The following is a 14,513-nucleotide window of genomic DNA, read 5'->3' on the forward strand; positions in this document are numbered from 1 at the left end:
CCTATTTGTGTGGCCACAATAGCCAATTAAGGTCACACCTGAATTGCTATACAGATGGGCAGCCTTTGGAGGGGGGTGGAATGTGTTTAAATAGGAGTGAAAATGACAAATCTCTGTGTTCCATAAAGTCACGTCTGAAAAATCACATTTACCTGAGGTCTCTGCATCCACGCCATTATCCTCTGCCACTTTGAGAAATATCTGGAAGAAGAAAAGATAGCGAACAGCTAAGTAGAAAAGCTGACGGTTCAGGCTACAGTGGATATGGGAGGCAGGTATGAATCTTTTCCATGGGGGGGGGAATGCCCCCCACACAGTAAGACAGGATGCTATGGACAAGATGTAGTTCAATCTCTCTCTCTCTTTCTCTGTTATGCCAAGTAGAAGGAATAGTCTGCAAAGGAATATTTCAGCATCTGGCTCCACGGATTGCACAAACTGTCTCCCTGCGACTTCATCAGAGAAATGTAATAAAACTTGGAACTTATTTATAAAATATATCAATATCTAAGATGTTGGAACATACTTCTGAAATATAATGTACAACCTTTAATTAATACTACATTTCAAAGGTAAACTTACGATACTAGATATGTTATTTGTCACACTGATTTATTCTATTAGTTATCTAATAATATATGAATGGCTAATGATAACTTGAAGATGTAGTTAATTAACAATTGATTTTTAAAATTTTGATACAAAATATTAAATTTTAGATTTAAGGTAATGAACAAGCTGAATTATTAAATAAGAAATGAGATATGTATTGTCGATTAATAAACTGATTAAGTATTTTTCCTATATTTAATGTATATTATAGTAGCAATCAAAACTAACGTTAAGGAATACTTTTCATATCTATGTAAATAACTGTTACTCTTTTACCTTCTTATTTTTTAATGTTTATTCTCAAAAATTTACAAAATGTATACGATGTTGTAGAATTTATTGTAAACATTTTATTGTTAAAATAAATAAATGTAATAATAAAAAAAGAGATGCACTTATTTACATCATCTGTGCCGAAGAAGAAGAAGAAGAAGAAGAAGAAGAAGAAGAAGAAGAAGAAGAAGAAGAAGAGTTGGATTTATATCCCCCTTTCTCTCCTACAGGAGACTCAAAGGGGCTTACAAACTCCTTTCCCTTCCCCCCTCACAACAAACACCCTGTGAGGTAGGTGGGGCTGAGAGAGCTCAGAAGAACTGTGACAAGCCCAAGGTTACCCAGCTGGCATGTGTGGGAGTGCACAGGCTAATCTGAATTCCCCAGATAAGCCTCCACAGCTCAAGCACCAGAGTGGGGAATCAAACCCGGTTCCTCCAGATTAGACTACACCTGCTCTTAACCACTACGTCACTGCTGCTCCTTAAAAAGTAACAGATGATCACAGAATCCACAGGTTGCAATTCTGAATATGGAATGGTTACGTTCACACAAGAAGCAGGTCCACACATACACATCTTACACCGCATGACAATTTTTTGTCATAATTCTGAATGGCAGTGCAACAAAAAACATGGGTGAGCGTATGCCTCAAAGGGGAAAAAGGAAACAGATATACTGATTGTATGCAAACACTAGAGTGCATGCAAGAAGACCGTTCTTGGACAAGCAGTGCGTTTCTTCTCCAAGCAGTTCACATACCTCCTCCAAAGTGGTCTCAGAAATGCCGTAACTGGAAATGCCCAGGTCAGAGAGCCGGTCGTCGATCTCGTGAAACAGCTCCACGAAAGCACCCTCCTTGGCGGCTTGGTACGGCAAAACGTAGGTGAGCTCGTGGCCAATATCCTCTACCAGCTTTGCTTCAGGGACATGCTTCATGATAAGATTGGAGATCGCAGACACATCTAGAAGGACCAAACTATTGTTACAGTCTGGCACTTCCAAATGATGCTTTGCATCTTACCAGTAGCAAACAGCCACCCTGTGATATTTGTCCAACACTGAAGTGTCTATTTCTCTGCAGGTTGTACCAAAGTGAAGATGTGAGATAAACCCTGTCTTCAAATTGACAGTGCAGTCCTAAACAGAATTATACCCTCTAAAACTCATTTTAGTCAAACATTATATAGGGGAGGGTTTGTATGCCATTCAGTCCAGAGGTGGGATCCAGAAGGTTCCCGAGAGTGGGTTACTAATTATTTGTGTGTGCCAAGAGGGGGTTACTAATTGGGTCTGCTTTTCCGTTAGAAATTCCATTAGGTCCAAAAATCATAAAGTCCTGTTGTTTCCTATGTGGCTGGTTAGTGAAGTAGAAAACGGGATAATTCTCCCTGTTGGGCTGTTTTAAAAACATGTTTTAGAAATATGGTAAAGTTCCTTGTTTAAGGAAAGTATCCTTCTTTTGATTTCTAGAAACAAAATTAAGTATTTGAAAGTATTAAGTATTTGACAGGCAGTCAATTAGAGGAGAAGTAGTTGTTTCTGTTGGCAGTAGACGATAGGACTTGCTATAATGAATTATTTAAATTATGGATAGAAAGATACCAGCTGGAAATTAGGAACTTTTTTTTACAGTAAGAGTTTTTTACAGTAACAGAGAAATTATTAATGTCCCGCCCCTGGAATGCCCGGCCACGCCCCCACCGTGTCCCGCCCAATCCCATTGGCGCTACGCCACTGTTTGAATCCCACCACCATGGGAACCTGTTACTAAAATTTTTGGATCCCACCACTGATTCAGTCACTTCTGACTTATGACAACCCTATAGAATTTTCAAGCAAGATACATTCACAGATGGTTTGCCAGCGCCTGATTCGTTGTTGACTTCAAAGCAACTAAACAATAGAAATTGAATATACAGATCAATCAACTCCAGGGAAACAAAGATCAAGTTGGGATGCGAAAATATCCGCAAATACCAGTTATCCCACCCATGATTAAAAAGTCACATTTTAGCGCAATAAATGACTAAAAGATGGAGCCTGAGAAGTCAGCTGGACATTCTAAAATGTGTTTTGTTTATTTCTTACCGATTGTTAAAGTGTCACTTTCGTGGTCACTGCCGAGTCCAGCATCGGAGCTGCTCTGGGAGACGCTGTCATCCTAGTTACAAAAGAGTTAACTTTTTAAATTATCTCTAAGCAGAACAAAGTTGGGCATTAAAATATAAAACACTTCAGTTCTCTTTAATATTCAACAAGAATTTAGCAGTGCTTCTGCAACTCTACCAGGTTTCCAAAGATCATCTGTAATTTATCAAAACTGAAAAACTTTTTTTTCCTCCCAAGTCCACAAGGACCAGGGGTGGGATTCAAATAATTTAACCAGTTCCAGTGGTGGGATTCAAAAGTATAAATTTAACAACTGACCTTCAGTTTTACCGAGCACAGTTTTAACGAACTGGAAGTTCTCGCAGAGTTAGATAGTGGTGCGACATTGCCTGCTGAATCCCACCACTGACTAGGACTCAAACTATGTTGTGGTTTCATGTGATCATTTTTAAAAACAGATCCCCCCCCTCCATTTTCAAATGTAGTTACTGAGGTTGCTTTTTCAAGCAATTGACCATTGCAAAGGGTGGGGGCTCTTTCATTCTTGCCTACCTGCCATGTTCCCAGCTGAAAAAGTCACCTCTGAAATATTCAGATTTTCCAGGGGCAGGAACACCAGATAGCAGTGGTGGGAACCAGCAGGTTCTCACAGGTTCCCGAGAGAAGGTTACTAATTATTTGAATGTGCCAAGAGGGGGTTATTAATTGGTGATTTTGCCACGTGATTTTTGCCTTAGTTACGCCCCTCCTCTCAGCAGTAGCGTGCAGAAGTTGAAGCAGTCTGGCAGGAGGTGCACCGGCGTGTGTGGCAGCCTGCGCCTGCGTGCATTCATTTCCCGCCCAAGGACCAGCGCAGCGGCTGCGTCCTTGCCTGCCACAGCTCCTGCCTCCAGGTAATGCCCCGCCCCTGCTTCTGAGTCGCCCGGCCATACCGCCGCTTGGTGCCCATGCTGGCCCCATTGGCGTAAACTTATGTCACAGTTTAAATCCCACCACCATGTGACCATGGGAACCTGTTACTAAAATTTTTGGATCCCACCACTGCCAGATAGGCTTGTATTTTGCAATCTCTCCCAATGAATGCAAACTTCTCATTGGCCCATTATATATAGAATGTTTACCCCCATTTAGTTGTGCAATGGAGTTGTAGTGTAGTCTCCTCGCGTTTCTCTGTTTACACATGAGGAGCCATTCACTGCCTACCCTGCAGCTGCTCGCTGAAGTCACAGCAGGCCTCTGCTTTTCCTGGTTCTCTTAACTCCACCCATCAACTCCCTCTTAAAGGCATAGATCTCATCACACCCATAGTTGCAAGATAGAGGGTTCATTAAAGCCCTCTAAATTGCAGTTATATCGCTATACCTATAACTGCAGTTATACCAATATTCTAGCACATTCCAAAATGATCCCCCCCAAAATGAAAGAGGCAAAGCAATTTCCTGGACCACAGGCTGCTGAAGAAAGGGATCATGCACTGGATCCCCTTTCCTTCCGCTTCACACACTCACTCACTCTCTTTCTCTCCCCTCCTTCATGCGGAAGAGTGGGGAAAACAAATCTGGTTCACCAGATAAGATTCCGTCACTCATGTGGAGGAGCAGGGAATCAACCCCGGTTCTCCAGATTAGAGTCCACTGCTCTTAACTGCTACACCACATTGGTTTTTAAGCGCCACATACGATCAACAAGGGATTAGACGGTAGGGCTCCTGCCAGAAAAAAACGAGTAATTCCTTTTTCAAGAAAGACGCAATGCTGCAACGACATTCGGCAAGAGCTCAGTGAAGAATCCACGTCCTTTTTGACTAAGGTCAGATAGTAGCCTGTCCCAAGCTGATTCTTCAGAAACAGCGAAGAGCCAACGCAGCACAGTTTGCCATGAGATATGATGGCTATCCGGTCTCCGAGGATATCTGCCTCGTCCATATGGTGCGTGGAGAGAATGATAGTGCGGCCTGGAAACCAAGAACAAAAAACCAAATAAGTTGAGTCGCTTTAACAATCTTTCTTAAAGGCTTCTAAGTAAGGAGGATTTATATATCCCCTTTCTCTCCTGTAAGGAGACTCAAAGGGGCTTACAAACTCCTTTCCCTTCCCCTTTTAACACAAACAACCTGTGAGGTAGGTGGGGCTGAGAGAGCTCAGAAGAACAGTGACTAGCCCAAAGTCACTCAGCTGGCATGTGTTGAAGTGCACAGGCTAATCAAGTTCACCAGATAAGCCTCCACAGCATAAGTGGCAGAGCGGGGAATCGAACCCGGTTCCTCCAGATTAGAGTATACCTGCTCTTAACCACTACGCCACTGCTGCTCCCATCCACTGCAGATCCCATGCACATACATCCATAGGATGCCTAACAATAATAACACTTCTATACTGATCAGTGGGTGAGCTACCGACGCAAAAGTCAGTAGAGGTTGCAGACGTATACAAAGGCCTTCTGTTCCCATCTGTGCCCTTTCAACACTCTCTTTTGGACCAAGTCAGAACAAGCTTCTAATTCCAAGGTTGGAAACTAGCAAGGCCACGTCTGTGAAGATGTTCTCCCAAGAATCTGTTTAATGAGATTCTGGTAAACCGATGCAAGGGATGCTTTGAGGGCAAGCCAAGATGCTTTGTGCCATGAAAACAAGAACATAAGAACAAGCCAGCTGGATCAGACCAGAGTCCATCTAGTCCAGCACTTTGCTACTCGCAGTGGCCCACCAGGTGCCTTTGGGAGCTCACATGCAGGATGTGAAAGCAATGGCCTTCTGCGGCTGTTGCTCCCGATCACCTGGTCTGTTAAGGCATTTGCAATCTCAGATCAAAGAGGATCTGAAAGAGGATCAAAGAGGATCCCCACTCCTCCACCTGAGTGGCAGGGGCTTCTCAAGACATGGTTTGTACTGCCAAAGGCTTTCACAGCCATAATCAACTAGCTGTTGTGGTTTTTCTGGGTTGTGTGGATGTGGCCTGGTAGGTTTAGCTCCTAATGTTTCACCCGCACCTGTGGCTGGTATCTACAGAGGCATGTCATGGTAAGATGTGTTTCTCTCTATGACACGGTGTGGACTCTGTGACTCATCTTATTGTGACATGCCTCTGAAGAGGCCTGTCATAGCTGCGGGTAAAACATTAGGAGCTAAAACCACACAGACCGGAAAACCCACAATAGCTAAAGCATGCTTTCTCTCCTATGGCACTAAAGCACTTTAAAAAGCTAATTAAAAAAGCTCCACAGCTGGTCTGTAAAAGTCTGTAAAAGGGACAACAAACATACTTTTCCCATTCCTAAACAAAATGCCCTCATTTCAGAAAGGTGATTGTAGAAAGGTGATGATTTGCGGCTACACCCTAGGGGTCTGCAACCTGCGGCTCTCCAGATGTTCATGGACTACAAATCCCATCAGCCCCTGCCAGCATGGCCAATTGGCCATGCTGGCAGGGGCTGATGGGATTTGTAGTCCATGAACATCTGGAGAGCCGCAGGTTGCAGACCCCTGCATGGCCTGGTTAATGCTCGTCCAAGCAGATTTGCTAAGCGAAAGGATAGGTACCGTGGCGATATTTCAAAAGCAGCTCCCAAATCCCTCGGCGAGAGTAAGGATCGACGCCTGCCGTCGGCTCATCCAGGATGACCACTTTGGAGCCACCTACAAAGGCCAGCGCGACCGAAAGCTTCCTCTGCATGCCACCTGTGACGTAAAGCCAGCGGACGGAATCAGTACAGTTTAGTCTGCCTCTAGTACATTTCGACTTGCCCTTTGGAGGAAGGAGCTCTCTGTCCCCTCCCCCATTTTATCCTCACAACAACAGGCTGGATTGACAGAGAGAATGAATGGTCTAAGCCGCAGGACAGAGTGGGGAATCGGCACCCTAATCCAGCTGTTACACCCTGCTGGCTTTGTAAAGTTTAATTTAATCTTATCCAAGGCTCCCTATGGCACTGCTGCTACATACCCATGGGAATGCACAGAGGCAGAAGGTCTTGTGCTATTATACAGGGACTCTGTATCCCTTAAGCCACTGATGCACCATTGTAGGGCTGCTTTGAACATGAGTTTGACATCTCCCTTAACTGATTAACCTGGCACTATCAAAACAGCATTATTTTGGGGGTGAGATGATGTGAAAAGCCAGGCTGTTGTGTTTGATCATGGCTTATTCATACATGAAGTCATCTCTTGGTTCCTTTAAGAGGCCAGCCAGGAAATGACGAACCTGCGCGTGTGAACTAACCTAGTGGATAACTCACTGGCATCCAGAAATGTTTATGGTAGGGATAATTAGGGAAAGGAATGAGATTAAACACACTTGGGTATTGCACTGCGTTTGTCTATGGAGAGTCCAGATTAGAGGGGAAATGATGCATACTTCTGGTTACCTAAATTCAAAACAAGAGCAAAGATGTGGTGGAGCGGGAAGAGGACAACTGAACTGATCGCCGTTCAGAAGGGTTTAAAAAGGATTGAAGTGTTTGAAGGTAATTGGTTTAGAAAGAGGTTTCAGGTGGGTAGCTGTGTTGGCCTGCAGGGAGACAAGACTGGAGCCCAGTAGTACAGAAAAGACCTATAGACAAAGGAAGCTTCAATTCTCAAAGGCTTCTACCCTGGAAATCTTGCTCCCCTCTCTAAAAAAAGTGTGTTGGACTTGAATCTTGCTCTAAATCTAGGGAAAAAATTACCGGGGGTTGAGAAAGGGCGAAGACAGAAAGAAATTTTTCTCCCTCTCTTACAACGTTAGAACTGGAGCTGGAAAAAAGATGGCGCCCAGCTGTCTGTGAGGGACGTGCTGCTGCATAAATGTTGTGCTTTTCTCTTCTTTCTCCCTTCTGTTAATGGAAGCATTTTGGTATGCTCTATGAGCGTCTGACGATAAGAGTGGAAGATTTTTTTTTTGCTAGTTTATCTTTGTTTGTGGCTTCTGGGCAGATAACTTACTTGAAAACAAACTCTGCCCCGACTACTTAAGAGTCTCTTGTAACGTCATTCATGCCATTTACTGATTTTGAACTGAACTCTTGAACTCTTATAACACTCTGCTGGCTGATAATTGCAAGCACAACTTAATACGGCTCAAGGAAACCGGCAAAGAGTCCCAGATGAATTTAGCCCCCCACCCCACCCCCATTGAGTAAACAATCTAAGATTGAGGATTTCTTCCTATCTAGAGACAAGGACGCTAAAAAAATTAGGTATGCGATACCAGTTTCTAACCGTTTTTTTCCTCTAGCCTATGAGGAAGAAACTTATGTTGCGCCTCCTTGGAACATTAGAACTGGTAAGGAGAAAAGGAAGTCGTTCTTACCACAGGAGTTAACATGTAAAATTCACCGCTCCGGAAAAAGGAGACACCCAAAACTCCGCATGAGTTGGGCAACTTCATGGAGGGCGGATCTGCCAACAGCTATTAGTCATGACAGCTTAACAGCAGTTCCATCTTCATGAGCCCTATGCCTCTCAGTACTAACAGTTGCTACGAAATCTGGCTTGAAGACCGGCTTACATGCTACCTGGAGGCATCAGACTGACCTCTGCCAGAAACAGCTGCTGGTCAAGACGGACCTTCAATCTGATTTGCCAGAGCTTTTCTTATGTTTCTATGGCTACGCAGGCAAGACAAGCAAAGGTAAAGAAATGGCAATTACCGGAGAGTTTGCTCGTCTTTGATTTCAGCTTGTGAGGCAGGCCAACATCTGTAGCCATTTGCGCCATCTCTGTTTTCACCAGTTTTTCTGATAGTCCCTTCAGGCGTGCATAAAACCAGATGTGCTCCTCCACCGTCAGCCTAGGTACGAGGAGAACAATCACACTGCTTGTAAGAAAAATCTGTAGATGTTCTTTATATTTATCTACTATAAAAGTCCAAACATGCTCGGAACAAAATACTTTTTCATAGGGCTCAAACAGACAATGCTAAGATCTTTGCCTGTGCATGAAATACAAATGGCAATGCTCATGCACCCTCAATTTGCCTTGGGTTGTGCTGACTGAAATATAGGGGCTTAAGTAGGCTTCAACCTCTACTTGGTTTCACTATTCAGAACTGGCTCCTATGCCCTGCTATCATGCAGCCATGTCCCCGTCTTTGGAAATATTATGTACAGCAAGCTAGCCTATTCTTGTAAGCAGGTCATGGATCACATTTTCTGAGCCAAAGGCACCCTGCATACTAGCAGAATTTCTAGTTTGTTTGTTTTTAAAAAATGCAAGGATACATTTACACAATGGGCCATAGTTTAAAATGTACCACCTGAACGCTTCATGTTTTAGGTTTACAACTTAAGAAACAAAAAAAACAAAAAAGACAAATAAAAGGAAATAACTTAAAAGAAAGAACATTCTTCACAAGCCAGCTGTGTGACTCTGAAGGGCCTAACTCGTGGTCTTTGAACATCTGGCACAGGCCATTTAAGGTCATTTATAGAAAACAGCTGGAAGGGAACCCGTTTTGGCTGCACAGTCAGTTTGAAGCGAAAGTTCCTTCTTTGCAAATTACTGGCATGATAAACAGTTTTCCACTAACATGTGGAGCAGAAATCCATGTCTGAAGATATCACGTTTATTATTACACTCTTCGACTAGCACACCTACATACATAAAAATACATATTGCCTACTCAAACATAAATCTGGGTCTGAAAATACAAAATACTGGTAAACAGATACCTAGGAGCCTCAACTAAATACTGTTTGTGGGGAGCATATATTTATCCCTTGTTTCCAAACATGCATTTCCCCTGCAGCCAATTCCTGCTGGCAACAGGGAGCCTTCACCAATGGAGGAGGGGCAATTTTTACCACTCCCCTCCCCCTGTAAACCCCCACATTGTACCAGGTCCTGTTCCTGGGGACCCCCAGAGAAGCATTTCAGGGGATGTTGTGAAGTGACAGCAAGAAGTGTCATTACATGGGCAGAGTTTCTCCACTCATAGGACAGAGGATCCAGTTTTCCCTTTATGAAATCTTTGAGTTTGTTGGGGGACGACAAGAGGAATACTTAGAACACATGCAATTGGAGTTTTGTGCCTTCCACATGTATACAGCATATGACCGTGGTGGCAAACCTTTGGCACTCCAGATGTTATGGACTACAATTCCCACCAGCCCCTTCCAGCATGGTCAATTGGCCATCCTGGCAGGGGCTGATGGGAATTGCAGTCCATAACATCTGGAGTGCCAAAGGTTTGCCACCACTGGCATATGAAAAGAATCAGCTTAAGTCTTCTACACTATTTCCCACAGACTTTTCACTGCCTTAGATAGCAGCTATTGGCTCCATTGCAAAATACGTGTTACTTAAATGTGGTTTAAAGCTCCGTTGCCCATCTAATACAAAGTCCTCATTTTACACACATTTCCTGAACAAACATGAACATTTTTTAATGTTAAGATTGGTACCGAAGCGCAACTCTCGAAGCCACCGTGAAAGCAAGGGTGACAGCTCCCTAGAATCTGAATGGGGTTTGGTACGGTTGTTGCCAACAGGCAAACATTGGGCTTTTCCCCACTTACGTTTTGCGCAGCACTTTTCTCTGAAGTCGCGGGGATTTCCGCCACGGGGATGCGTGTTCCCCTGCTACCGCATCAGAAAGGATACCATTTCTTCAGCGATTCAGAAATGATGCGGCAGGCTTCAGAAGGGGCGATTAGAAGCGCAGAGTCGGGGCGGCTGCGTTGGCCAGCGCGCATGCCAGACTCATCGGGGAACTTACCCGCTAGACCACACGCTATTTGGGGGCAGTAGCGCGCAGCAAACGGTAGGTGGGGAAAGGGCCATTATTGACTGGAATGTAGGGAGGTGGGAAATGCAGCATACCCAGAGGTATCTGCAGCACACAAGCCCTCTACTTCCACACACAGCCTTTTTGTCATAATGGCAGCTGTTGTGTTGCTTACGAAAGAATCTGCAATACAAGGCAACTGTGATACACGCTGTGGACTCACTCATCAAACAAGACGTTGTGTTGAGGGCAGACACCCAGATTCTGCCGAATGCTGCTGAGTTCAGAGCGAATGTCTTTGCCCAGGATAAAAGCCGTGCCGGAGGTTGGTGGAAACAATCCCGTCAATATGGACCTAAACGGAACATAAGGGAAACTGAGTCCAAAATCACAAGTGGGAAATGTGACGCAGCAGAAGATTGGTCACTGGATTTTCCTACTTACATACGTTGGTTACGTTTTCCCGGCTCGCGTTGGCGGTGAGCCCCAGGAAGGGAGGATGATCTGCCGCCTTCATACGGAGAAATTCAAAGGCGTGATGAGGGCCATCCTAAATGGCCGACGCTTGCCATCACGATAAACTTTCACCAGACTCTGAATGGATACTCCAAGGCTGAGATGGCTTGGCTCTTCTTCTACACAGACTGCGGGGCAGGAAAGTAAAGTATTTAGTAAAGCAGAAAACCTTATAGATCAGCGAAGGCGAACCTTTTCAAGACTGAGTGCCCAAATTGCAACCCCAAACCCACTTATTTATCGCAAAGTGCCAACATGGCAATTTAACCTGAATACTGAGGTTTTAGTTTAGAAAAAAACGGTTGGCGGCTCCGAGGTGCGCGTTACTCAGGAGTAAGCTTGGTGGTAGTCGGTGACTTTGCTTTGAAGCAACCGTGCAACTCTTCCAACGGGTGAATCACGACCCTAGGAGGGTTTACTCAGAGGCATGCCCCATTGCCAGCAACCGAGCTTACTCCCACGTAAAGGATCACGCTTTAGTTCTTCGCATGAAAATCAGTGGGGTTTAACAGCGCTTAACAGGTGCACTGCTTCCCCAAAACTAGATCTTAGGTTTAATGCTAATAATCGAGCCCAACGGCCAAGGCCAGCCTAGATGTGGGGGGGGGCGATTTCCCCCCCACATGACGAACTCTGTTTGCGCGTGCCCAGAGAGGGCTCTGAGTGCGGTGCCACAGGTTCGCCACCACTGTTATAGATTGTCACAGGCGACTTTAGTACTAGGCTGGACAGAATCAGAAGAGCAATCAGTTGCTGCATGTTGTGCAAACGTGGCAACCCACAGGGAAGAAGTTCTTGGAAATCTAACTAGAGGACATCTGAGGTGCTGGAACACTTTCTTCTAAAGAAGAGTTAGCTGGAGTGGGCGCACATGCGTGCCTGTCCTCACTAGGCTGGGTCAACTAAAGGCAAGTTTCCTGTTGCCCTTGGGCAGGCTTAAGCTCGGTTTGTCTTGGCACTTGAGACTACAATACAAGAATTCCCTTGATGCAGCCAGCCAAGGTGCTTTTCTATTAGGGACTGAGTCCTCTTGTCGTGGTTGACTTGTCTGTGTGAGTGCAGCCAAGCTGGAAGGCCAGCCACTTACTTTCAGATGACCCCGTGCGGATAGAAGGGAGCTGATGCTGTTCGGATTCTTCACCGCACCAATAGCTCTTCAAGAAGGGGAAGTACCACGGCCTGGGAATGCCATACTGGCCTGGAGGAGGAGACAAAGAGAGACTTAGGTGAATCGCGCCTCTCGTTCTTGATGCGCAAACAGTCAAGCGGTTTTACTGTTGAAGGCTTTCGTGGCCAGAATCACCTGGCTGTAGCATGTGCCCAAAGGATCTACAGGAAGAGGAAGAGTTGGATTTATATCCCCCCTTTCTCTCCCATAAGGAGACTCAAAGGGGCTCACAAACTCCTTTCCCTTCCCCCCTCACAACAAACACCCTGTGAGGTAGGTGGGGCTGAGAGAGCTCAGAAGAGCTGTGACTAGCCCAAGGTCACCCAGCTGGCGTGTGTTTGAGCATACAGGCTAATCTGAATTCCCCAGATAAGCCTCCACAGCTCAAGCGGCCGAGCGGGGAATCAAACCCGGTTCCTCCAGACCAGAGTACACCTGCTCTTAACCACTATGCCACTGCTGCTCATGCAGCCACGAGGCTGCAATGTCCTAGGATCTCCTACTGCATAGCAGTCACTATTTCCTCCAGACGTAAGAACCTGTGCCTGGTATCTAGGGGTCTTAATAGACCGTGCACTTAACATGAGTCAGCAGTGTGATGTGATAGCCAAACAGGTGAATGAGATTTTGGGCTGTATCAACAGAAGCATAATGTCCAGATTACACAAAGTGGCTCTGGCTAGATCTCACCTAGAGTACTTTATTCAGTTTTGGGCACCACAATTTATGATGTAGACAAGCCAGAAGGTGCTTAGAGAAGGCAATAAAGACAATGAGGGGCCTGGGGACCAAGTCCTATGAGGAAAGGCTGAAGGTTTTGAGACAGGTTTTGAATGAATGCGTATGATGGGCATGATTCCGTAACAGAGAAGCGATCTGAGCCTGGGTCTCCAAAACTCTAGTCTGACTCTCTAACCACTATACACCACTTCTGAATCTGCTGCTAGACCTCCTGCTGTGACCACCATGAGGCTGCAATGTCCTAGGATCTCTTACTGCATAGCAGTCACTATGCAGACTTAAGAACCTGTGCCTTGTATCTCCCAGGTTCACCCCACAGAGATAGCCTCAGCTGGCAGGTGGATTCACCTGGGGAGGCATGGGGTATTGGAGCCCAATGATGAGACGTTCTAGCCTTACGGTGAGGAGAACTCACCTGGGAAGACGGACTCAATGTACCAAGTCATGATCGCGTACAGCAAAGCATCCAACATCATCATGTAACAAGAAGTGGTCAAGTTGTAGCTGTCGTCTTCTACGGGGCTTTGAAGGATGTTCTCCCACTGCACTCCAACGCCCTGCTCTTCAAACAGGGAGAGGTATTCGCAGCCAAACCCAAAGGCCACAGGAGAAAGCAGGCTCTGGAGAGGAAGGATACTAATTTGCATCACTAGTGCATTCACCAGCCACATTTTAAAAGGAAAGAAGGAAGGAATGCAAGACGATTAGCTGTGCCACAGCTACAAACACTCGTTTCAGATGGGTAGTCGTGTTGGTCTGCAGTAGGAGAGCAATATTCAAGTCCGGTAGTATCTCAGAGATTACAAGATTTCACAATAGCACCAAGAGCTCAGCAGCTCTGCATCCTTCAGCAAGTCTACAGCCTTTCAGTTTACGGCATTCATCTGAGCTGGTTGCAACCACGAAGAATTCAACAGAAATCCTACCAGGAGTATTACTTAAAACCCAATGCTGGCACAACAAAGGGACTGTATGTTTGTATTAAGAGCCCACAACTATATTCTGAGCCCAAAAAAGTGGGTTCATGTATATGTTTGCATTTGTTATGGGACTGTACATTAATTGGAATATCAAACATTATATTGTAAAAGTATGAATCAATACTTTTAGTATTGTACATAGTATGAAGAAATACTGTAATTTCTGTCACTTTCTGACTAATTAGTACCTCAGAGACCAGCAAGATTTCCAGGATATAAGCTCTGACTCTTAGAAGTTTAGACCCTGGAAATCTTGTTGGTCTTTAAAGTGAAGCTGGACTCCTCCTTACCAACTGTCAGGACAATTTGATGCCACACTAATCCAAAAGAGTTCATCTTGGCATAGAGAATGTTTAATATTTAATAGCATATTTTTAAAAACATCAGTGAAGGGGCAGCTTCAATGGT

The 14,513-nt window shown here is 44.9% G+C and overlaps 1 protein-coding gene across 1 annotated transcript in view; it reads right to left on the bottom strand.

The window, feature by feature from the left end:
- Positions 1-14,513, bottom strand: part of ABCA1 (ATP binding cassette subfamily A member 1) — a 102,813-nt gene that overhangs the window by 28,407 nt on the left and 59,893 nt on the right. The window contains 10 exon segments of the mRNA XM_048503179.1: positions 153-201; positions 1,648-1,850; positions 2,977-3,083; positions 4,759-4,951; positions 6,536-6,673; positions 8,626-8,765; positions 10,924-11,055; positions 11,149-11,344; positions 12,304-12,414; positions 13,541-13,745. Coding sequence (XP_048359136.1) covers positions 153-201; positions 1,648-1,850; positions 2,977-3,083; positions 4,759-4,951; positions 6,536-6,673; positions 8,626-8,765; positions 10,924-11,055; positions 11,149-11,344; positions 12,304-12,414; positions 13,541-13,745 — 1,474 coding nt within the window.

Source organism: Sphaerodactylus townsendi, linkage group LG07 (genome assembly GCF_021028975.2).
Source record: "Sphaerodactylus townsendi isolate TG3544 linkage group LG07, MPM_Stown_v2.3, whole genome shotgun sequence".
NCBI classification, from domain to species: Eukaryota; Metazoa; Chordata; class Lepidosauria; order Squamata; family Sphaerodactylidae; genus Sphaerodactylus; species Sphaerodactylus townsendi.